Genomic DNA, 24,105 nt, shown 5'->3' on the forward strand with positions numbered 1-24,105 from the left:
TCAAAGAGTTTGTTTTCAAGCTCGGCAAGCGGACCCCTACGCTTGTCGGGCTAGGTCGTTTCCCGAATCAGGTGTCAATAAATCGTTATCAGTGGCTCCAACCACCTTCTTAGGTGGTTTAACCGGACAATTTCGAAGAAAGTGACCGGAAGTCCCGCAATACAGGCAAAGTTGCATTTGCCGCCTTCTCTCTCGTTCCTTCTGTGTTAATGGTCCTTTAACACCGCCGATTTGCATAGGTTTGGATACGTCGGTACTCTTGGAGTTAGCATGGGTTTTGATCGGTACTCGGGTTTCGTACTTGAACCGATCTGCTTTTCTATTTTGAAGTCTGTGATCAAGTTGAACCACCAAGTCTATGTAGTCTGCGCAGACCTGGGGTGGATCTACTATCTGAGCTAGAACATCCTTAAGCTCTCCGCGCAGGCCTCGATGAAACAATGTGATCCTTTTGTTTTCTGGCCATCCAGTTTCCACAACCAGTCTATTAAAGATGGCAACGTAGGACAGGAGATCCTGATTACCTTGTCGTAAGGATAACAGTTTGTTATCAAGGGCCTGTCCTTGAGAGTGTCGAGCAAACAATCTTTCCATGCTGGCCTGGAAACCCTGAAAATTCTGGAGAATGGGATCATCCTGATTTACCAATGGAATAGACCAATCGGCAGCACTGCCACTGAGGTAAGATAGTACAAAGGCTACCTTGGTCTGGTCGTTAGGGAAGGCCCCGGGTCTGCATAGAAAGTGTAAACGACATTGGTTCATAAAGACGGCATATTTCTTGGGATCCCCCGCAAAACGTTCAGGCGGGGCCAAAGGCATGTGTCCAGGTAGATTGATTTGTACCGGGTTATTCAAACCCATTGATGTGGAAGTATCTCCGGAATTAGGTAAAGGAGTGTGCCCTGCCTGTGCCTGCAATAACCTTTTGGCCAGGTCATCTGTTCTTTCCTTGGATAGGATCAGTTTTCTTTTGAGAGCTTTAGTCTCCTGGCGGGCTGAGTGCACTTCTGCCCGTAATTCCCCCAAAAGCTGGGCCAGCTGATCTGTCTCGGAAGTCTCCATAGCGCCCGGGTGGGAAATTGTGGGTAGGCTTCGCGTTCTGTCACGCTCACCTGATTCCCACGGAGGCGCAGGTCTGGCTTCGAGTGCTGATGCTTCTTCAATGGTGAAGCGCAGGACTCTGAAGATGGACTCACTGGCTCGCAGGAATATTCCCCTGTGCGTGAAAAGGGAGTATTACCTACTGACGGAATAATGCTCAAGCCTCCCACTCCCTTCCAACCCTCCACGATACCCATCCTCGATTCCCCGTGAAGTCTCACCTTAGGGTCTGGAAGGATGAGTTCTCCATCCTGCTTCTGATGCAGGGGCGCGTTGAAACCCAGTTACTTCACTGGATTGAGGTTTGGTGGGAGTTCAAATAAGATTGACTATTCAGGTAAGGCGCTGTAAGAGTTCTGTAGCAAGTTCAAAAGTTCAAGCTTAATAATAATGTTCATTGTCTTATTGCAGCAAGCGCTAACGCTTATGTCTTTTTCCCCTTAGGGGCCGGGGTTCGGAATGCCGGAGATATGGCGCCGACCCGAAGTGAAACGTGCAGTTCCAGTAAATGACAGGTAAGTTCTGGATGAGCGTTCGGGTAATGCCTTTGCATTCGCTCATTCAATGTCTTTGTCTTTTTTCCCCAAAGGGGCCAGGGTCCGGAATGCCAGGAAGCGGCAGGACCCGAAATGAAATGGGAATGACCCAACAGGTAAGTCTTAGAAGGAAACTGAGCTTTTCCTATTCCCTTCTTTCTCTCACCTTGTGTTCTTGTCTTTTTCTCTCTAGGCTCTGGGAAGTGGCTGCGGATCCAGATGATCGCTGCTGAAGATGGAGGTGCCCAGGAAAGGTGAGTGAAATGCGGCGCTGCAGCGATCGAAGTGAAATGCTTTTAAAATGATGTCTTCCCTTTCAGGATCGTCGGTGTGAAGTCTCTGTGATGCAGCTTTAGCAGGTAAGGTCTTCTTTCTCTCCAATTCTCTCTTAGCAGGTGACCCAGGATGCTGACAGGCGTGGCTGAAGTCCAGATGCAGGAGCTGACACGGTGAGCGTCCAGCTGCGAGGAGCAAAACAACGCGAAGCGTGAGTTGCTGATCGGGTGTGGTTTAAATAGCTTTGGAAGAAGTTCCAGGTATGTATCCTTCCACCGATCAGGCATGTATCCTTCCCCGACCACACCCAGGGGAAAGTAGTTCCACAGGTAAAGTAGTTCCATTCAGGCCTCAAGAGGGCCTGGATGTAGCAGCATGGTCTGCATCAGGTAAGTGCACCTTAAAACACTTGAACACATGTCTAGCTTTATGAGCCTGGCGCCTAAGGTGCCAGGACAGGGGTCCAACATGAGCCTGGCGCCTAAGGCGCCAGGACTGTGTCCAAAGGGCCCCAGCTTGGGCCCGCTGGCACTTCCCTGGGGGAAATGATGCCTGCCTCTGGGGTTGCTGGGTCGGACCTGGCTCCTTGGAGGTAGGCATCATGACAGAGCCTTGATAAGGAGGGGGTGATCCACCAGATCAAATGCGGCGCTGCGGTCTAGCAGCATCAACATCCCCAACTTGTTGTCATCCAGCATAGTCAACATCTGATTCTGCAAGTCCAGCATGGCTGTTTCGGTGCTATGGAATGCTCTGAAGCTAGATTGTTGCTGGTGCAGGATTTCCTGGTTCTCTACGAATTGTTGGAGTTGTTGAGTAGCTACCTTATCCAACAGTTTAAGGATGAAGTTTGAATTGGTTATGGGGCGGAGGTTCCCGGGATCTTTGGGATCTAGGCCCGCTTTTTTAACCTTTGGAGTAATAGTGACTTTCTTCAGATCTTTCGGCACCATGCCCTCTTGAAATGAAGCATTTACTATTCTTCGGAGGACGGGAGCAAAGATATCCTTGTGTTGGAGAATGATGCCGGGGGGCAGAATGTTTTCGGCGCAAGTGGTGGGTTTCATGTTATTTAGCACCTCCAACATCTCTGCCTCTGAGATAGGGTCGAAGTTAAAGAGCTGCTCTCTGGCAGTGGTCTTGACTTCTATGGGGCAGTTCTCCTGTTTAGGAGAAGTTCTGGCTTTGATAATATTTTGTCTTGCCTTTTCCGTTTTTGCTTGGAATGTTTTTAGCACCGTATAACAGTCCTCCTCAGAAGGTTCGAAAGGGGGAGTAATAGATACAGGCTTTTCAATGTTCTTCAAAATATTGAAGAGTTTACTTGTGTTGTTGTCCGCTTGCTCGATTTCTGTGTTCAAGAAATTAGCCTTAGCTGCCTTAATTTTGTCTTTATATTCCTTATCCTTCCCTTTCCAGCTCGCTTTACTCTCTGCCGATTTATCTGTGATCCATTTCCTTTCTAAAGACCGTTTTTCCTTCTTCAGAGCAAGAAGCTCTGGAGTATACCATTTTTGGCTATTGCTAATTCTCCTAGTTAGCTTAGTGGTAAGTGGTGCCACGGATTCTACTAACTCAGATAGATGTTTATTATATTTGTCGAGCAGGTCAATGCAGGAGTCGTGATCCTGAAAGGAGCACAGAATTTTGTCTAAGCAGGGCTTGAGCTGCCGCTCATTTACATTTTTAAAGTTTCTAATTGATACCTTGATATGGGGGTTATGCTTATGAGCATAACAGGGCAGTTTTAGGTTGGCCGAGATCAGGTAATGGTCACTCCAGATGCAGGGAGTGTGAAACACTTAAGTAGGGTGTAGGCACAATTGTAGCCGTTAGGTGTATGGCTAGTGAATACATTCATTTTGAGAGTTTTTATGAGTGTTGCAGCATCTTATTTGTCTTGTAAAACTTTGTTGGCTTTCTGCAACTGGTCAAGCTTCCCTATGAGAAAATAGCGATGGAGAGGAACGTCTCCCTGCAGGGCGTCAGAGCCCAGAGTCCACTGCAGGGGCTCTTTTTCTGAAAGATCCTTAAAGATGTTGCGATTAGACCATTAAAATAACATGGATATGTGACTATCAAAAACCTAATTAAAAAGCTGCAAAATTGGAAAACCAGGTGGACAACATCTTTACGGGTCTGAAAATAGATGACCACAGCACCAGAGCTGTGAATGCACTCCAACAACTTCCAACAGAGTGAAGTTCAAGATTGTGGGCCCATCATGAGAGTTCACGTAGAATGCTCGGAAATGGAAACTTACTCAGAGTTGCCTCAACCTTGTTTCATAATTTCTATGTCGCACCATATGTAACACCATACTTCAGGATAGTTTGGTTTCATTTGTTTTGAGTGTGTTGCACACATCTATACTAAGCAATAGAGATCCTTCTCTTCCCTCTAATTTCCACCCCATCTCTTCATATGTGAGTGAGTCTTAGGCTTTGCCTTCTCTGTATTTCCCAATTGCGTTTTCCTGCTGGATTCCTGCTGCTTTGCCGGTCACAGCCAACCTGGTATACTCTCCTGCCAGGTACTGTGGGCATGAAGATTGCTTTGGCTCTCTCTTCATGGGGGGTGACTTCCAGACTCATCTTGACTTTAATTGTGGTCTTCTTCTTTTGCTACTACTACTACTACTACTACTACTACTACTACTCCGTGGATCACACCAACCTGGTATATTCGCCTGTGAGGTGCTTTAAGAATGAAGATTGCTTTAGCTCTCTCTTCATGTGGTGTGGTCTTCTTGTTTTATTTCTACTACAACTACTACTTCTAAATTGGTCACAGCCAACCTGGTGTACTCTCTTGCCAGGCACTGTGACTATGATGATTGATGTGGAGGCAGTGATTCGATGCATGGGTGATTCTCGCCGACCCCTCTGGAGAGCCTACAGATGCTTCTTAATTGTTTGCGGGTGCTTCAGGCTTCCCTTTGCAGCTTTCACGGTTTCCTGCGGCTCATGCTGACTCCCAGCCTCTAAGCTGTGCATCTCAGCTTCCCCATGTGCTCCAGGCTTCCCGAATGGAAGGGAGATCAGGCGTCTGCCTCCGGCTGATGTCTGTCTGCGACTAGGTTTCTAGTGACACTGTTACCTGTGGGTAAGCGTACCGTGCACGGTGCTCTAAGCGTCCCATCTCGTATACAGCTGTCAGCATTCAAATCTCCCGCTTCCTCCTGGGAGGGCCTCTCTTTTTTTGCAGTTCTTCCCTTTTTATTAGATGAACGACACTGCTCAACTTGGTTCTGGGGAACCTGCCATGTGGAACCATGCCTCTTCCTCGTCTCACTAGTGAGGTCTTCATTCCTCACTATGTTGTTGTTTTTCTTCCTCGTACCAGTAGTGAGGTCCTCATTCCTCACTATGTTGTTGTTGCTCTTCCTCATCCCAGTAATGAGGTATTAACTCTTCACTAGGTTGTTGTTTCTCTTCCTTGTCCCAGTGTTTCTTGTGAAGTGACATTGCCTACTCTGCAGACATACATGGGAGTGTGTGGGGATGTCTTGCGCAGGGTAACAGAGTGATGGAGGTTGGAGTGTAGGGGAATAATACCACATATCTCCCAAGGTGTTGTCCCTTGTCCCATAGTGTTTTTTCCTCCTCATGAGATCCACCCACAGAGTACCACCCCCAGGGGGACTATCGGATAGCAGCCTCAACTCCATGGCGCATTGGAAGGGGTTTCCCCCATAGAAGCAGTGACGACGTCCTGGGTTTCATCACACCTCCTAACCAATGGGTGATACGGGGTGTCTCATGTAAACTTGTATAACCTAACCTGTCAAAATTGCCAGTCTCTAAACCTTTCAAAATTGTCAGCCCTTTAGAGTGATTTCATTGTCATGGTTTCACTGGCTATAGTTTTGCTAATCTACAATAATAGTAAGCAGTGATATGCTGCACACCACAGCAACATGTTTCTTTTCTCCCTAATGACAGGACCACTTGAAAACGATTCCCCTATTCTAATTTCAGTCTGTCTGGATGCAGACACCTTCCTGGTAGCTTCTAAACTACATCCACCATCTGTACTATAGTATGTGCAGTGCTCTCCTTGCTTCCAATTGGCCCCCTCTATCCATGATTGAGCACTTTTGTAGTGTGCTTTGCTTCTAATTTGAGTCCTGTCTATTCTGATTTATGTGCACATCTTTTATACATGCTGTGCACTGCATTTATACTACAGCCTGTGTACCGTCCTTGTTGCTGTTATTAAAAAGAAAATGTCCTGTACTTGTGCTATAACACAAGTACCCTGGTCGTGGAATGCTAATATTGCCCTTAAAATCGCACTTGTTTATTAATACGATTACAGCAAGAATGAAGATAGTAAGTGGACTGAAAAGGGAGTGACCATGTTTATTTTGATCTCTGTGAGGCAGCCTATCAAGCTATGGATTGTGACTGCAATGAAGATGCACAACCAGATATTTTGGATCCCTTCGTTTCTTGGGTTCGCTGGAGGGAGCTCCAAACGTGTTCGTGACCTGAGCCCCAAAATTGCTTAATATGGCCATGCCAGGGAGTATCCAATGCAAGGCAAGTCACACTTCACTTGAGGTAGCCTCAGAGCAAACAGTTTGCATAATCCTAAATTGAACCGCCCACTTTCACCGAAAATGTTTTCCCCATCAGCCGCCTAAGCCATTTGGCAGCCTGTCGGGAATTAGCGCATGCTCTTACAGTGCATATTTAAGGCGGCACAGGGGGTGGCATGGTGTCCCGATAAGAGGAAAGCTGCAGGGGTTGAGGAGAAGGCTAGCAAGTGTATGCCACAGGGCTTATAGGAAGAAGAATGGAGATGACAGAATAGCAGGAGGGTTCGGTCTGGTGGTTGCAGGGGTATCTCCCACACAGGAGAAGGGAACTGGGAGGGGGGGGGTGAAGAGTGGCTTACAGTGGTTGCGTGGGTGTCCCCCACACTAGAGGAGGTTTTGGGTGAGAGGTGCCCATCATGACCATGACAGATGGTTGCAGCACGAAAACGATCCACAGGAAAGGCAGATTCGACAGACCATGCGTGCAACCATATATCATGGATCCAAAACCAATATGACAAGACATGCTAGATCTTTCCTAGATTGAGCAAGGGGTGGATAGAACATGTAAGACCTTCCTTGTAATTTGAGTATAACAGGAGTGTGTGTGGGCCATGTACTCTTGATAAAAGCAAGTGTGGTAGCCATAGAACCTTATTCCTAGATTCAGATTAACAGTACTGTGTGGGATCACCAAAAGGTAGTTACCCACATCAGAGCAATGGCAATAATGAGAGTGCAGAAGAATCCACAATACCTGGTTCTGCATCAGTTCAACTTCAGTTCCATCACTTGCTTCAGTAATCTCTTTCTTGGTTTTGTTCTGCGACAGACAATAACAAGAGGGTGTAATTAGCTCATGGATGAATCAACAAAAGCCAACAGCACAAACAGGCACAGCACATTGTACAGTTACAGCCGACAGGTAGCAAGAGGAATTGCGAGAACTAATCAGACAGACAGCACAACAAGGTCCAGGAAAGGGCAACATAGCAGAAGAAAATAACCATCAGAAAGGCAGGACACTGATTACAATAACGAAAATAATCCTCAGAAAGGAAGGACACTGATGACAATAACACTGATAGTCCAAAGGATGCCAAAAGGTGATTTCCAAAAGGGCAAGGCACATATTCAGTGAGAGTGCTACTCTAGAAGCAGTGAACGAAAAGGTCAGTGAGTGATATTCCAGAAAGAAAAAGAAAGACAGTCAAAATAATACTCCAGAAAAGCTAGGTAAAAATGCCAAATAGTAATTTCCCAAAATGACCTGGCAGCAAGGCGAGTGGAAATCATATTTAGGATGACACAGCAGCAAGGTCAGACAAAGTGGTATGCCAAAAAGGCAAAGTAACAATGCTAAACTGTCATATTTCAGAATGACAAGGCAACAAGGTCAGATCCGCTCCATAAGCCCTGGTCCTCTCCCACTTGGATGGTGGAAATGACCTTTTGGAAGGCCTTCAGGTGACTACCCTGGCACCCTTGAAACGTGTCCTGCTTGATTAAGAACGACCCAATAAAGGACTCTGCAAATTCAACTACATCACCCTGACCCTCTTCGAACTGCACTGGCTCCCACTGTAAGCCCGTATTATCTTCAAATTCTGTTGCAACATCTATTGGCTTTCCTGTTTTCAGTGAAATCCGATAAACACCAGAAAAACACCACTGGAAGAAAAGGTGCCTCCTAGGTTTAAACTGAAAAACACTGTTTCCCCTATCCCAGTGGTGCCTTCGAGTGAGCTGTGATGGGAGGAAGTTTGTGTGGTGAAGGGGGGGCTACAGAGGGGGGTTGGCAGACAATAGAAAAAGGGCCCTACTCCCCCCCATATATGCCTCTTTGCTTTCTCCCATTGCTTCCCCTCCTATCCCCTGACCTTATTCAAAAACACTGCACATTCAATTTTTCATAATTTCTTTCTAAAAGAAAATATACATATGTATTTGTATTTGTCAGTGGTCAGAGCTATTTTGACTACAGATTGCTGGATTTAAAAGGTTAGCTCACCTTTAATGCTTTGCCAGCATATTTGTAGAACATTTCCTCTTTCAGGTTGTTCTTCTAGACTTCATTACTTTTTTAAAAGTGCAATGCTCCTTTGTCTTGTGCACTTTCTTCTAAGGGGAAGGTCAATTGAACTGCATTTGCATATTTCACTTTCAGATATGTTCACATATTCATGGGTGTCAGCTTTTGATTTCCACTCTGGGGGTAAATGTTGCCACACAGAGTGAAGCGAGAGAGTCATGCTTATCCACAATCAAAACAACAAATTTTACAGCACATGTTGCAGCAGGAAAAGGAAAAAAGCCAAATGAGGAAGGAATTAACATATAACATTTCAGCAACAATCACCTAACCTGCTGAGTTGCCTTTGCAAAATTCTGCTATAATATCCCCTGATATTCACGCACCTGGAAAACACTTTTGACCTGCTCACCCCCTCCAATCAAGGCTCAGGGGGTATATAATTAGACACCCTTATCATTTTATAGTGATTAGCACTTGATACTTGATAAACATGGTTATTATCTGCTTGGAGTTTATTTCTTTTGACAGTCAAAATAATAGTTATCTCCACCAAAGTGAGTGCCCCCGGGCAAATCCTTTTATCACACTATGCCTTTTCTGCTTAAATGAGAAGTCTCTACAATCTGTTAAGGTCATTTTCACAAATGAAAGTCTTCATGGGAAGAAAAGAAAAGGACAAGGATGGGCAGAGAGTCCCTGAAAATGTATTGCATGATTTACTACTGTCATTTTCACTTGTAGAAATGTTAGATATTACTGGACTAACACATTCATCTTTATTCTCCAGAAAGTGTTCATAACATCTCACTCCGAGAGACATTACCCTTCTTATGCACGCAATGAAACAATACATGAATATTTGTGTGTTTTCACAGAAAAAACAGTTATCAGTGATTTTTTGAAGGAAGAAACTGGAAAACACTGAGTAACACAGATGCTGACCTTTTCTGAAAACACTGGAAAAACACCCCCATTAGTCAAAGAAAAAAGAAACCCCTAAAACAGGAAACCCTAATTATCTACTAGGCTGTCCACAAACTAACTCACTGAGAAACTCTGCATCTTTGGAGGCCTGTAAGGAAATGTGCAGACTTGAATTACGACAGAGCAGGAAGGAAAGAACGCTCCAAGACTCTGGAACATCCTCTCCGTCAACATCAGACTTGCCCCATCACTTTTACAGTTCAGAAAAGAGCTCAAGACCATCCTCTTCAAGGAATGGCTCCTACTTAACACCTAGGTCCACACACCCTGCACTCCCTACCCTAACTGAGACTCGGTGATCTGCTCTCCATTGTCGCAATTGCCCACCCTCCCATGTTATCTCCCCAATCCTTTTTTCCCTGCTTCCCTCACTGTGATCTTCCCCCTATGTTCGCGCTCAATAAATACCATAATAATAATAATAATAATAATAACAATAATTATAATAATAACCAGGTGAGTCGAAATATCATGACAGGCTGACTGATAATATGACAATTAAACTGACACTCCACACCAAGCGACAAGGGCAATTTGAGTTGGGCTCCAGACAAAGCAATGATGCCTCAGAGAAAAAAACAAGGCCAGCAGAAGTGGAAAACGTATGGAAGGGCAAAAGACCAAAGTGAGTGATCGCTGACTAGGGAACAAGAGTGAATTAGATTATTAATATAAGCTGCCACTGCAAAGTAAGCCACCATCTTGCCACGGTTTTTGATGATTCAACCAGCAGAGTAGGAAGGTGCTTAGAAAACAGATGCGTTTTTTTGAGTAATTTAAAATGATCCACTATTGTCAGTATAGACAGTTGGGAGTAGATTTAATTGGCGATAATAAACCAAACCTTCAGGCACAGCTAGAATTCTGCAAGAAAAGCCTTAGAGTCCTACGTGGAAGCCTCACTGTCACAGTATGTTGAAGCATGTTTGCAAGTCTGTATAAGGCACATCACTAAAATAAATCCTGGCCCACACTACCAGCCAATGAAAGGATGAGAAACCCACCAATCATGATCATTGTCATGTAGGCCAAAAAGAAGCCTAATTTGTTACAGATTTATTTTTGTAGGATTACCAATTTACCAAGAAATCCTGCATAGATCCAGTTAGCACATTGGACTCTGTAATTTAGCAGAGCATCAACTGCGATGATCCTAACTTCCTTTGAAATAAATTGGAGATTATTTGATGCGTATTCATTATTTGTTCTTCCAGATTCCTGACACTACAAATGCCATACTACTTCACTATTGGCTATGCTGTTTAGGATCATAGGAGTTGAAACACAACACATCTGGTGGGTCACACAAGTAACCAAATTGAAAAAAGCTTTTATTAAGTACATTGATTTGGGTAAAGAGACATCTTGTCATGCATGATAGTTTCCATCTTCAACTGTAACCAACGGTTGGGCATCCATGCATCTTTACTGCTGCTACACATACACCAACATTGTTTGATTTTGTGGTGTGTTTTAAGATATGGATATAAAGCTCAGTGTCATCAGTCATTGTGATAAGTGACACCAAAACTCAGAATCGGAATAAGGGCTGGAAGACAACAAGCAAATATTAAAATAATAAGAATAGGGAGAACCTTGAATAGCATCCCAAGTGATGTTGGTTTAGAAGGATGCTTTGGAAAGAAAGGCAAGAATCAAGCTCGGCATGTTTAGACCCCTTGTCTAGGATTGATATGTAGCAATAAAGCAGTCAGGTACCTGCTATACACATATTGTAGTTTTTGCAGAAGCACTCCATGAGCAACAATTGTGGTGATCAACTAGGCAGGAGGGTTGGCTGACCCTTTCCTGCAGCTTTGGGAATGTCATCCCACATGGAATTTTAACTTAATGACATTTGTAGGTAATTTTTCTTTCATTAGGGGGCTTATCTCTAGACAAACATCTGATAGAAACAGCCAGGTGTAGTCAACTAAAGGCATGTTTGCAATTATGAAGAACATGCACTGCAAGGAAAGCAATGACAAGGGACCAAAACAAGGGTGTGAGTACATTGCTGTGTTGCCTAACCAGAGATGCAAGTATGGGGTCCGCCAGAAAGGACGTGGGCTTGGTAAACACTTGAATATTTAAGACAGTAATAAGAGTGATGGGCTTGAAGTGAAAACTCAGCTTGCAGCAAATAGTCTGGGAAAAAGCCGTAAAATTAACACATATTGCAGCTTGGGTTTGATTTTCAAGCTCTCACATAATAGATCGACTATATTTAATCTGAGTAGTGATTGTGTTTGTTCATCTGGAAGACTCTAATTTTACTCAACAACTGGTCAACCAGAGTGGTCCTCATGAAAGACACAGCAACAATGTGTGTTAAGGTAATACACCAGATAGACAGGGCAACAAGATCAATTACTGTGATACATCCTACAGACTGGGAACAAGGATAATAAAGCTCATATGCAAGATGGACAGGACAAAAAGGTGCTTCCGGGTGATACATTGACAGACAGTGCAACAAAACCAATGAGTATGAAATTTACTCCAAGAGGTGGGCAACAACGCCAATTAAATGGACTTACAAGGTCAATAAGGGTGATACAATGGACAGGTGGGACAACAGGGTCAACAGGGGTGATACAACTGACACACAGGAAAACAAGGTAAATAAAGTTATACACCAGTCAGAGGGGACAACTATGCCAATGCGTGTGACAGACCAGACAGGAAGGGCAACAAGGCCAGTAACAAGTATACACCAACAGACAGCAAACAACAAGGCAGATAACAGTAATACTCCAAACAGATGGTTGGCAGCGTTCATAAGAGGATGGCAGTGGTAAATAGGGTGGTGGAATGTTCATTCCAACAAAGGCCTAGGTGGAGAGTGTGTATTTGGAAATGAGTGTGGTATTTGTTTGGCAATATGTCCCTTTCCTTAACTTAGAGGCTCAGCAAACCAAGATGCAGGAAGGTGATCTGAAAGAAATCTGAAATGGAATTATAGAAGAGTAGGTTTGGAATGCTAGGGAGTTCTAAACTGCCTTTCATCATGTTATCAGAACCAGCAGGACCTGTTTAGGGGAGCTCCTTGTATGGAGGCCTTAGGAGATACCAGGGAAAATAATTTCATGGAATAAGGAGATTACTTTCAGGAGACTGATCTTCACAAAGATGGGGAGAAGGTGCAAGTGGATCTAGGTCCCCTGGCGCCTTCCAGGTTGCTGTTCTTTTTCCCCACTTGGCAATCCCCACCCACCTGATGTCTTCCTGGTTGCCGCTCTTTTTCTCTACTTAAGGAGACCTCCAGCCTCTTTTCCTTTGCAGGTGGGAAGCAGGTACAAGTGGATCTAGGTCACCTGGCCTAAGCCCTGCCCACCTGGTGCTTCCCTGGTTGCCGCTCTTTTTCCCTACTTATGGAGCCCTCCAGCCTCTTTTCCTTTGCAGATGGGGAGCAGGTGCAAGTGGATCTAGGTCACCTTGCCTAAGCCCTACCCACCTGGTGCCTTCCAGGTTGCCAATCCTTTTCCCCAATTAGCAAGCCCCACCGACCTGGTGCCTTCCTGGTTGCTGCTCTTTTTCCCTACTTAAGGAGCCCTCCAACCTCTTTTTCTTTTCTGATGGGGAGCAGGTGCAAGTGGCTCTAGGTCACCTGGCCTAAGCACCGCCCACCTGGCGCTTTCCAGGTTGCCGCTCTTTTTCCCCACTAAGCAAGCCCCACCCACCTGGTGCCTTCCTGTTTGCCACACTTTTTCCCTATTTGAGGAGCAGTCCAGCCTCTTTTCCTTTGCAGATGGGGAGCAAGTGCAAGTGGATCTAGGTCACCTGGCCTAAGCACCAATCACCTTCTTAGCCCTGCCTCTTCCTTCCTGCTCTTAACTCTTAGATCAGGGGTGTCTCTCGTCCGCGCGTCCGAAGCGAAGGGCTGATGAAGAAAAGAGCAATTCCTGTTCTGACCGGGAGGACCCAAGGCCCGACCTCCTGCTCAGACAGCAGGTTAGCATGCACCAACATGTGTTTACTCCTTCTGTCCCCACAGGCCATCCCCACCCCTCTTGTCCTCATGTGATGTTCCCTTGTGCCCCCCCTCCCTTCTCGCACACAGGTGTTGCGTGTTTTGCTTGATTCTTCAACCCTGCTCCCCACCCCCCCAGCCTACTTCTGCAGGAGTCTGTCCTGATACATTCTGGTTTCACCATCACTGTCTTGTGGCCAATGCTGGATTTGACTTTTATGGACTTCATTGATTCACTGTGCGTCACCCTTTCTCAACTCTCATGCTGGACTTCCTTTGCATCTTGTACTCATGGTGGCCGTGAATCATGCTGTTCCCATCTTCATCTTGTATCCTGGCTTGCAAAATTATGTGTTTCTACTGACTTCTGCAATTGTATTCGCTCTCCCCTCTTGCTTCTCCACTCGTTTTGACTGCTTACTCTATGTTCTCTCCTCCTCTCCTCTTTCCTATCTCCTCCCTTTCTCCCCTTACTCTATCAGAATTGTCCCTGGACCGAGTATGATAGCAACCTCGTCTGTCTCCTGCCCCCTCTCCTTGCTTGTTCCCTCCCTCCCCCAGCACTATCTGAAATGTCACCAGGCCTAGTACGATAGTCGCTTGTTTTGTTCATCTCCTCCCTTTCTGCACCCCTCTCCCTCACCTTTTGTTTTTCTCTGGCTCTACCGGAAATGTCATCAGGCCTAGTACGGTAGTCACCTGTCTGTTTCCATTTCTTCCCACTTTCCCCCCTCCCTTCCTTATCTATGTCTTAGCTCTTGCACTATCTGAAATGTTGTCAGGCCGAGTACGATAGTTAATTTCACATCCTTACTGTTCATGGCCTGTAAGAATGTCATTGTATTTTCCCTTGTTCGCTCCCTTGCCTTGAAGCACTTTGAAACACATTGTCATATCATATCATAAGGACACTGGTGGGAGCAGAGCATTTATAGCACACCAGTTTTGTTTCTTATTTGAGCTGAGTATTGTATATGATCCTGTTTTATGGAGTTACATTGGGCCTCATTACGACCCTGGCGGAGAACCATGGTGCAATTTGCACCATGGTCCATGGCGCTAAGCTGCCAACTCCGCCATGGTGGTTGGCGGACTTACCGCCCCATGCCGACCTTGGCGGAGCGGTAAGTCCCCAATCCCCATTTACCCTTCCCCATTCCCATTTTTGCCCCATAGGGTATAATGGGAGTGGGGAAGGCGTTAATTACGCCACCGTAAATTACGGTGGCGTAATTAACAACAAGTCCCGTAGCGCCATGGATTTTTCCGAATGCAAAAAGCAGGCGTACAAATCACCATGGCGCTACGGGAACTCGTAGTCAGGCGGAAAGGTACGCCATGCACTACGCCGGCGTAAAACCCTCTCCGCCAGGGTCGTAATGAGGGCCATTGTCTTGTTCATTTCAAATACAAAAAAATAAATTAAAAAAAAGAAATGTTTTGTGAATAATTGTAATATAATTACGTCTTTGCAGAGTTATTTTAGAACCTGTAAATACTTAGGAAGGAAGAAAAGGATAGTTGCTGCAGTGTGAGGCAGAATCTGTGGAGTAGTTGACTGCTGTGAGGCACTCCTGGCCACGAGGGATTACCAACACAGCTGCGCGGTCGAAGACAAGAGCCGCGGGCATTAGTAACTCTGTTTCAGAGTGAAGAAACTGAAGAAAGAACTGTGCCGTACGTTGTTGCCTGACGATGACATGAAGCATGCATACAGAGGCGGATCTAACGGTCGTCAGCCAGACAAATGGCGAGCGGGTCCCTGTGCTAGGGCCCGCCCCTTCCACACAGCACAGGGCCCTTTCTGCTGTGGCAGGCCTGCTTTGCGAGGCGAGTTCTCTGCTCGCTTTCCCCCTGACTTCTGCCAGAGAACACACGTGCCATCGCCGTGTGGCTCATTGTGGATTTTAACACTATTTGTCAGCCCTGAAGGAACATGGCAGGCTTTTATGTGACAGCTTTCACTCCATAAACAGAGCCAAACAAGGTTGGTGCGAAATGAAGAGGGGTTTGGTCACGGATGAAACAAAAAACGCAGTTCTAGTGGCGTGTTTTGCATGTTAGTTGTCACATGGTTAGGGCTTTGTTATATACAAATGGCAGTATCTCCTTCAAAATACATGCTGCAATGTGAAGGTGTTTAAATATTACGACAATCCACATCAGCACGTTGTTCTGTGTTGCTTTTCTTTTTCACTTTTCCTTTATTTAGGAAGTTTACGCAGCACAGCGACCCTAGAAGGCGCCATATGGCCTGATTTACAAAAGCACTTTTCAATGGAAATATCCCATTGGAAACGTTTTGGAAATCGGGCACATAGGGGTTTGGTATGATTGGGGAGTGTCACAGCATTCTATCATCTTTTGGGGAAAAATCAAATTAATAAACTAATAGATAGTATGTGGTCCTGCAGCGATCACAAGCAGCTCATCATCACACTGTTGTCACAAACATCAATTATCCTCGTTTGTTTTTTAACACCATCCACATTGATCTGTTTTGCATCTAAAGTACACGCAGATATAAAATATTGTATTGTGCTCCGTAATTCCATATTCCTTATACTGATCCGAGGTTATCCCTTTCCAACCAGTGTAGCAAAAGCTTAACACTATGCAATTCTGCCGTTTTGCAATGCATGGCTGAAGCAAAGCCCACACAAACAGAATGACATCACTTTTCTGCTACAAAGAGCGTATGTTCTCTAGGTTTAGAATATTTAGCATTGATATCAAAGCCTGCTGAGGAGGCCCAGCTGTTTCCAGTTAGTCAGACCCGTAGGTAACTGTAATGAAGACAACTTAATAAAAAATTGTTTTTGTCCCTAAAGTTTGTCATTGTGCACTGTGACCACAATTAACTTCGCCCACCCAAAGCTCTGCCTCCATGACACGCCCACCTAGGGCCCTGTGCCAGGTGCTGCCCACGGGGCCCTTTGCCTTAAATCTGCCACTGCATGCATATAGGACAGGCTTTACGCATGTACGACGTGACCACTGGGAATGCAAAATAGCAAAGGTAGAGCTAGAGTAGCGTGACTCTGGCCAGGTTCACGGCATGTTTTCCAAAAGGAAGACTTCAAGTTAAAATTTCCTGGACAATTGGACAAATTGTATGACTTTTTCGATATTGTGAACTGACAGGCACATATAAGTAAAGGAGTGGAACTAAAAAGATTGAATAGGGAACTTAGTGCATGATAGTAGTTATTAGCAGTACAAGTCAGTTGGTCACAACAGTGTCCTAGTGAATTCTGTGCAATGCAGCTGATTAGTCCAAGGCAGATGCAAACATTCTAAATACATTTTTAGTTATTTATGTAAATTGTTGGAAAATTCACAAAGTTGCAGGAAATAAGTACACACACAATTACCTGTTGATGAAACCTCTCACAAGTCATACGATATGATATCGCATTTATAACACGCCTATACACAAGTGTTTCAAGAACCCTTGAGTTTGGATTTTTCCTCTGTGCAAGAGTAAAGGAATCACAGGTACTTGGCTGAGAACCCAAACAACTATGTTGTTGGATGTGCTAGATTAGAACAGGCAAAAGAATAAGCTGTTGTTTGCGATTGTTTTTTAAGACAGGTCTCAGAAGGTGAACTTGTGTTTTTTTTTATTTTATCCACTTCCCCTTCCCCTTTGTGGTGACTTGTACCTAGTGGTACTTAATTACCATGGAAGCTTTCCACTTCAGGAAAAACAGTGGGGTTCAGCAGTTTCTACAGAGGATATTTGCAGGCCTGAGTATGGGACAATTAGGCCAAAAAAGGTTGAATACACCAGACACGTGAGGCATTAATAAGACACATAAGGGTGACACAACAGACAGGCAGAGCAACCAGGAAAATAAGGATGGTGGACCACATACACAGGACCACACATTACTCTTTAAGACTGAAAAATGTCAGTGCACGTGATGTTCAAGATAAATCACAAATGTGACCTGGAATAAAACAGCCATAGCAAAAGAGTGATAAAGGAGATAGAAAGACATGACAGCACAAGCACACCAGTGTAGTGCAATGGCAGCAGTACAAATGTGTTCTTGGGTCCAGGGCCCATTCAACCATGCATTTAAACATTTAAAAAGCATTTAAAAAATAAGGACAACAATGAAGACTTGATGAACTTAAAATACAATCAAAGAGAAAAGAAAACAGAAAACAAGATGCCACTTTCGTGTATACATGCATCACAATCTTCACGATCACAAACCAATATTGGAGACATATTATGTTAAAATATACATTGTGACACATAATCTCATGCCCTTGGTTACTAACAGCACCCCTACATCTAATGTCTTTGGCAATTAAAACTACTGTCTGAGCCAAAAAGGAATTCCAATTATTATATCAGTTTTGAAAATGTGGTTCTTTTGTGCCACACTCTGCTTAAAAAGAATTGAATACAGCATAGACTGTATCATTATCTATCGTCGATGTGTAGAAGCCCATAGCAACAGTTATCACCCTCACACCTTTGGCTTTCAAGCTTGGGCGAACCCCACTGTTTATTGGGGCACATAGCACCAAGAACCTCATCTTCCTTTATTGACATAAAATGAACATTGCCATCTGAATCACCCTTGGCTGTTAAAATGGCCAATTGTAAACGAGCTAAGTGTACATTTCACATACATTGCCTTTATATAGAAAGGATCAATGGTATTAAGGTATAGTTCAAGTCCCAGAGTGACTTAATTCACCATGCAGCACAATATACAAGTACATCCCTGAACCCCTTTCATTTCCTTCTGCAGGGTGCAATCATGATAGACCTCTTTACAATAATGACTCCAGCTTTGAGAAACCATTTGGGTTTGCCACGATATTATGCAGATTCCGTGCCTGATTTATACACCTAAACCAATGTCACAAGGACCCTCCCAGGGAACCTATAACATGCTGCATCGCCTCTCTATAAGGTGTGTTGAAGAGTCTACACCAATACTAAATAGGTTTGAGACAGGCTTCATGGTATTCCCAGTCAAACCTACCCCCAAAGTGACTGATATGGCAGCTGCACATTTTAGTAGGGATTTTGTAATTGGTAATTGTAATTGGTTATTTATAACGCGCTTAATACCCAGAGATTCTAAGCACAGATCCGGGGATCGAACCTGTGTTGCCCCGCATCGTCTTGCTTCAAAGGTGAGCGGGTTGCCACACTTTCAGCCCAACCAAAATATTTGTTTATATCTGCACTGTTTTTCCCCATACGGAACAGCTGAGGGAACTTGAGCTTTATACACTTCCAGGGCCTTACTTACAGCAGGGTCTCCGAACCTATTAAACAATGACAGGGTAGCACCAAAACAGCGCTTGAGTATAAACTCACTTTTGACAATTCGGGGGCCCCATGTACCATTCCTATGTAAACGGATACCCAGGTCGTAAAAGTACTCAACTAAACTCACAATCTCCCTATTCCGTTCCATTTCCAATTTTCCAATGTTCCTTGCATGGCAAGCTATGCACACTCTTTTGGCCGAGCTAATTGCCAATTCCTTCTTTACCCAGATGTCTTGGTATCTTGCGTATACAGACTGGGGTCCTAGAAATAAGGATGGCATCATCTGAAAGAACAGAGAGCCCATTCTTACCATGATCAATTTTGGCATGCCCATGTCAATTTGCATGACTTCCATTATCAGGTAATTCATATCAAGTGAGAACAATAAACAAGCTAAATGCAGCCTGGTCGTGCCTCTGCTTCCTATGAAAATGGGTTGGCAAATTCACCACCTTACCACTAAATAGTTCTTGGAATACTAACTCAATAGTGTATGACTACAGTGGTTTTGTTTTTATAAAATGGTGGCATTGTCTATGCAATAAGCATTGCTGCCATTATTTTGTTAGAGGGAGGTCGTAGATTTCAACTTTCTTGGACAGCATTAGAAGATCTCTTAAGTGGCATAGGTCCTTCAAGTGAGGTACTCAAATCACACTAAGTATCATGTTGCCACAGTTTTCAGTGCAGTTGTATGCATGCCACCTACATATGTTCTGGGCACTCATTATGTTGTTTGTGTGAGTAGTGTAGTAATTTTTCAATGCACGTTCCCTGCCTTTCCTTAATTTCTCTAGTTATTAATTGAATACCATGAATCAGATCTTCCCATGAGTCTGGTTGCACAGCACATTTGTGATTCTTTCAAAATAGATGTGTTCCAGTTTTTCAGTGTATTACTCAAAAACTCATAATGTGGTGTAAGGGTACAGAAGTAAGACTCTGAGGGATCATGGTGATTATTAGAAACTTTTATTCAAGTGCAAAAAAATAATAATAAAGCCCTATCTTGCCCTAACTCTAAGAGGGGTTTGCCTGCCTCAACAGAAATAACTAATGTAAGAATGTCCAAAGCGAAAAGTCCCAATGTCCAATGTCAGAATCCTAACTCTGTCCCTCACACTCTATAAGTTTAAATTAAATAAAAAGAAGGACTTTCTAGCCCAAAGGTAGCGACTCCCTTCCCTCTGGACAACAGACTGTTCTGGAATCTTCAGATCCTGATGTTTTGGGGATTCGCCCTTCCCCGGCCTTTTTCAGGCTTAAAATACAGTTCCGGAATTGTTGAGGAAAACTCTGTTCCCTAGTTGGTCCTTTTCAGGTTTCTCTTTATGTCTCTTGGTCTCCGACCCTGACGGCAGACCCGGTTCCCTTTCACCAGGCACAGTTGAAAAGAAAAGGAGCTTGGATGTGTTTCCAAACTGGGGTGGGTCCCTGACCCTGGTTGGCAGACCTGGTGTCCTCCTACCAGGCACTGTGACAAAGAGGAATAGCTTGGATGCACTCCCAAGCTGTGGTGTTAAGTACTGCATTTATTGTATGTCACTCTCACAGTTCTCTTATTATGGCTTTGGGTCCCAGACTCGCACTGCGGGTTTCCGCCAGTACCCCCTAAACCTGATTCACTGTTCTGCCAAGTATTATTCTTTTAGTTAGGCTCTCTGAATGTCTTTTGACTTTCAACAGGGTCCCAGACCCAATCATGTGGCTTATTAGGCTTACTTGCATACTCAAATTGTCTCTTGCACTCTACAGGACTCCCAGCACCTAACCATGCATCAGCGTACCTTAAATCGTGGTCCAAAATGTTCTTGTGACGTCCAGTGTGCCTGCTGTCTGCTGCAGGGCTTACCCTGCTTCCTTCTCTTGTCTCCGGGCTCCGCTGTACCTGCTTCTTCCTTGTCGGTGTGGACCAGTTCCTCCATGGACGCTGACCTTCGGAGATGCCAGGAGCATCCTCCTTGCTTGTCACTGCGCTGTACCTGCCCACCGGACCAGCTTCACAGCAACCTGCCTCTTGCTTGGCTCCCAGGTCTGCCTCTCTCCTTCCCTGAGCGTACTCCATCTTGCAGTTGCTCCAGGGTGGACTTGACACTTTGTCAAGCCTTCTTTGCTTTTTACTCAGCACCTTCCAATCGGCTTGCAAAAACCACTTCAATGGGCAAAGTGCTTCTGGTAAGTATTCTGTACTACTCTGTGACTCCTCGTCCCAGTAATGATTGAGTTATGATTTTGTAACTCACTAGAGATATTCCTTGTCTCAGTACTCTCTACTTTTGTTTTACTACAGAAATACATGTTGTAGGAGGGTAGGGGTGAAGGAGAGGTGGGGGTGTTGTAGGGATACTGTGTTCTCCCGATATGGTTTTCACTGTCCAACAGAGGGTTTCTCCACCCATGAAATCCACCCGCTGAGTTCCACCCCCAGGGGACTATCGGGTAGCAGCCTGACCTCCCTGGCCTCATGGGAAAGGGCTCCCCCTTTGGAAGCAGTGACAACATCCTGGGATTCCTCACATACCCTTCCTCCCATGCTGTCTGGTACCTCCTCCCCTAAAAGAAACCGGGACAGAAAATACACATTCTCCTGGTCTTTACTCTTGGGAAGTTCCACACTGAAACCAAAAGACTGTAAGTCGAGAAACCATTGCATAATCCGGGAGTTAGTGTCTTTCCTCAAACTAAGCCACAGGAGAGGGGAATGGTCAGTAACTAGTGTCCATTTTTCCCGGTGAGGTAATAACCGAGATGTTCTGTTGCCCATTTGATTGCCAAGGCCACACGTTCTATTGTGGATTAGTTTCTTTTTCCAGGGAATAACTTCTGGCTAATATACATCACCGTATGTTCTATTCTATCATAGGCTTGAGACAGAACTGCTCCTAGTCCCACCTTTGAGGCATGAGTTTGGAGTAAAAACTCTTTATTGAAATTGGCCACTTTGAGGACAGGTTCACTACACAAAATAGATTTAAGGGAATCGAAGCAAACCTGATCTTCCATTTCCCCATTTAATCTTTTGTGCTGTGTTCTTTAGTTTGTCAGTTAGGCAGAAAGTAATAGATGAAAAATTGGGATGAACCTTCTAGAATAGCCTAATAATCCTAAAAAAGCCCTTAGGTCCCTTTTGGTCTTAGGTATAGGAGTTTCTTTCACAGCTTTGACTTTCTCTAACTGAGGCTGTACCATTCCGTTACTCACAAAGAAATTCAGGTATTTTACAGCCAGCTGGGCAAGGTGGCATTTCTTTGGGTTGGCGGTTCGTCCGGCCTGACGTAAGGCCCTGGTGATCTGGTACAGATGGGACATATGTTCTTCCCAAGGTTGACTGTGTACTTTTGAGGTAGGCCCCACAAAAACTGGTATATGGCTGGAGCAACTGATCCATTAACCTTTGAAAGGTAGCCAGCGCACCGTGAAGCCCAAATGGAAGGGCCTTGAACTGGACTAGTCCTCTAGGGGTGGAAAAGGCTGTCTTTTGCTTTATCGTCAGGTATCAGAGGGACCTGCCAATAGCTGTTAGTCAGTTCAATCATGGAGATCTAACAGTGGTGCCCAGTCAATCAATGAGGTAGTCAATCCTTGGCATCGGATAGTTATCGAACAGGGACATCGCATTTCATTTTTGAAAATGGATAACAAAACCACCACGTCTGATCTGGTTTGGCTAGGCTTCCAGGACTATTGGCAAAGACCATGGACTAAGTGATGGTTCTATGATATCATCTGTCAATAGCTTCTGCACCTCCTGAAAGAATTTTCTCTTCGAGCCTCCGGTATCCAATATGGTCTTAAATATATAACCTTCTCCACGGGTGTGCGGATATGGTGATATATCCCCTTGACTCTCCCGGGTATACAACTAAGCACATCGGGAAACAGATTAAAAAGATCTTGTAACAATGAAAAGGAGTACATTCTACTTTAAGATGTATTAAATATAATGAATCTGCTGTAAAATATTGATCAAAGCAAAAATATACAAATGTAAACGAGAACATCAAATCAAAATAGAACAGTGCTCCATGCAGTCCCATAGTTCTTTTGAAAGAAATCCTTGATTTCTATGTACTAAATAAAATAATTGTAATTACAATACTTTTATACAATGTGTTGCACAAATCAAACAATATGTTGTCTTATAATTTACCTTACATGTTAGAAAGAAGAATAAACCATTTAAGCCAAGACACACATGCCAGCCCTACTGCCAACCGATAGCCATCACTGGAAGTTCACCTTCAGTTCAGAAAAATGAAATTTGCTTCCAAATCTCTTTAACTACTCTTGTGATTCTCAAACATGGTTGATAGTAACATCTACTGTCAAAGAGCAGCATTGCCTTACAATACTGCAGAAAGAAAATGTGGTCGGGAAAGAAAGTTCAGGGAGCCCTGACAAAGCCCTTGCTCAAAGGTGATATTTGAAGACTGCCAGGGCTAAGCCCTGGCACACCTAAATCGCTGTGGTTAATCCTTCTCCTGCATGTCTTGAATAGAATCATTACTTTCCTTTGCATTAGTATGGAAAATCTGTATTCTATGTTAAGACCGGAGGCTCAGATTATGCTTCTTCAAAACATACTCACCACTAACAAGGAAATCTGGTTGATCGGCCTAAAGTAAAAATTATTTAAAACTGACTCTTTCGACCAGTCTGCAGTCATCAAAATATCTTCTAGTCACCCTCTGACGCTAAAGTCTTTAGATGCCATATCGCCTCTTGCTGGATGCGCCCTGTATGCACTAATATCAATGCCTGCTTGCTGCATGCTCTACTGAACCCATCTAGCCAGGATAGCTGAAGAAACTGTGTTAAATGGATTCCGTAGGGCAATAAGTCTCTGTGACTTGCCGGGTGGTCTAAGCTGTTCCGTCATTGTCTCATAAGCCACCAAACTGGGTACGAAACTGACCTAATGTTTGTCTTGGGCCTCTTGGTAATGCAGAAGGTAACTACTGTAGGGGAACAGGACATTCTTTTGACCTCTAGTGCCCTGATGTCAGAGACTCTTTTGTAAGAAAGCAGGCAGAGGAATGTTGTCACTTTGGCCTAGAGGGCTTTCCTTGGCAAAGCATCCTTATTGGGCCACCCCTGAAACAGCTTCAGGACCTCGTTCACGTCCCATAGTCGTGGATATTTTGTCTCCAAAGGCCTTAAAAACTGCATTCCCCTCAGCAGCCTAAATACCAAAGGATACTCTTTGACCAGTAGTCCCTGAATGCACTAGTGCCCTGCCGAAATCGCTGATCGAATGTGTTAATCGTTCTGTACGCCTTGCACTGTGCATCCCAGAGGCTAGAACATTGACTATGTGAATAACATCTGTTTCAGTGAGATGCTCGTCCC

The 24,105-nt window shown here is 44.4% G+C and overlaps 1 protein-coding gene across 3 annotated transcripts in view; it reads right to left on the reverse strand.

The window, feature by feature from the left end:
- The window catches only part of LOC138493293 (coiled-coil domain-containing protein 150-like), a 361,270-nt gene that overhangs the window by 191,518 nt on the left and 145,647 nt on the right, over positions 1-24,105 (reverse strand). For all 3 annotated transcript variants that reach the window (XM_069620392.1, XM_069620391.1, XM_069620393.1), the window contains exon 6: positions 7,217-7,282. In XM_069620392.1, the coding sequence (XP_069476493.1) occupies positions 7,217-7,282 (66 nt within the window). The remainder of the gene's footprint in view (positions 1-7,216; positions 7,283-24,105) is intronic.

The sequence above is a fragment of the Ambystoma mexicanum genome, chromosome 10 (assembly GCF_040938575.1).
Source record: "Ambystoma mexicanum isolate Mex_15411 chromosome 10, UKY_AmexF1_1, whole genome shotgun sequence".
NCBI classification, from domain to species: Eukaryota; Metazoa; Chordata; class Amphibia; order Caudata; family Ambystomatidae; genus Ambystoma; species Ambystoma mexicanum.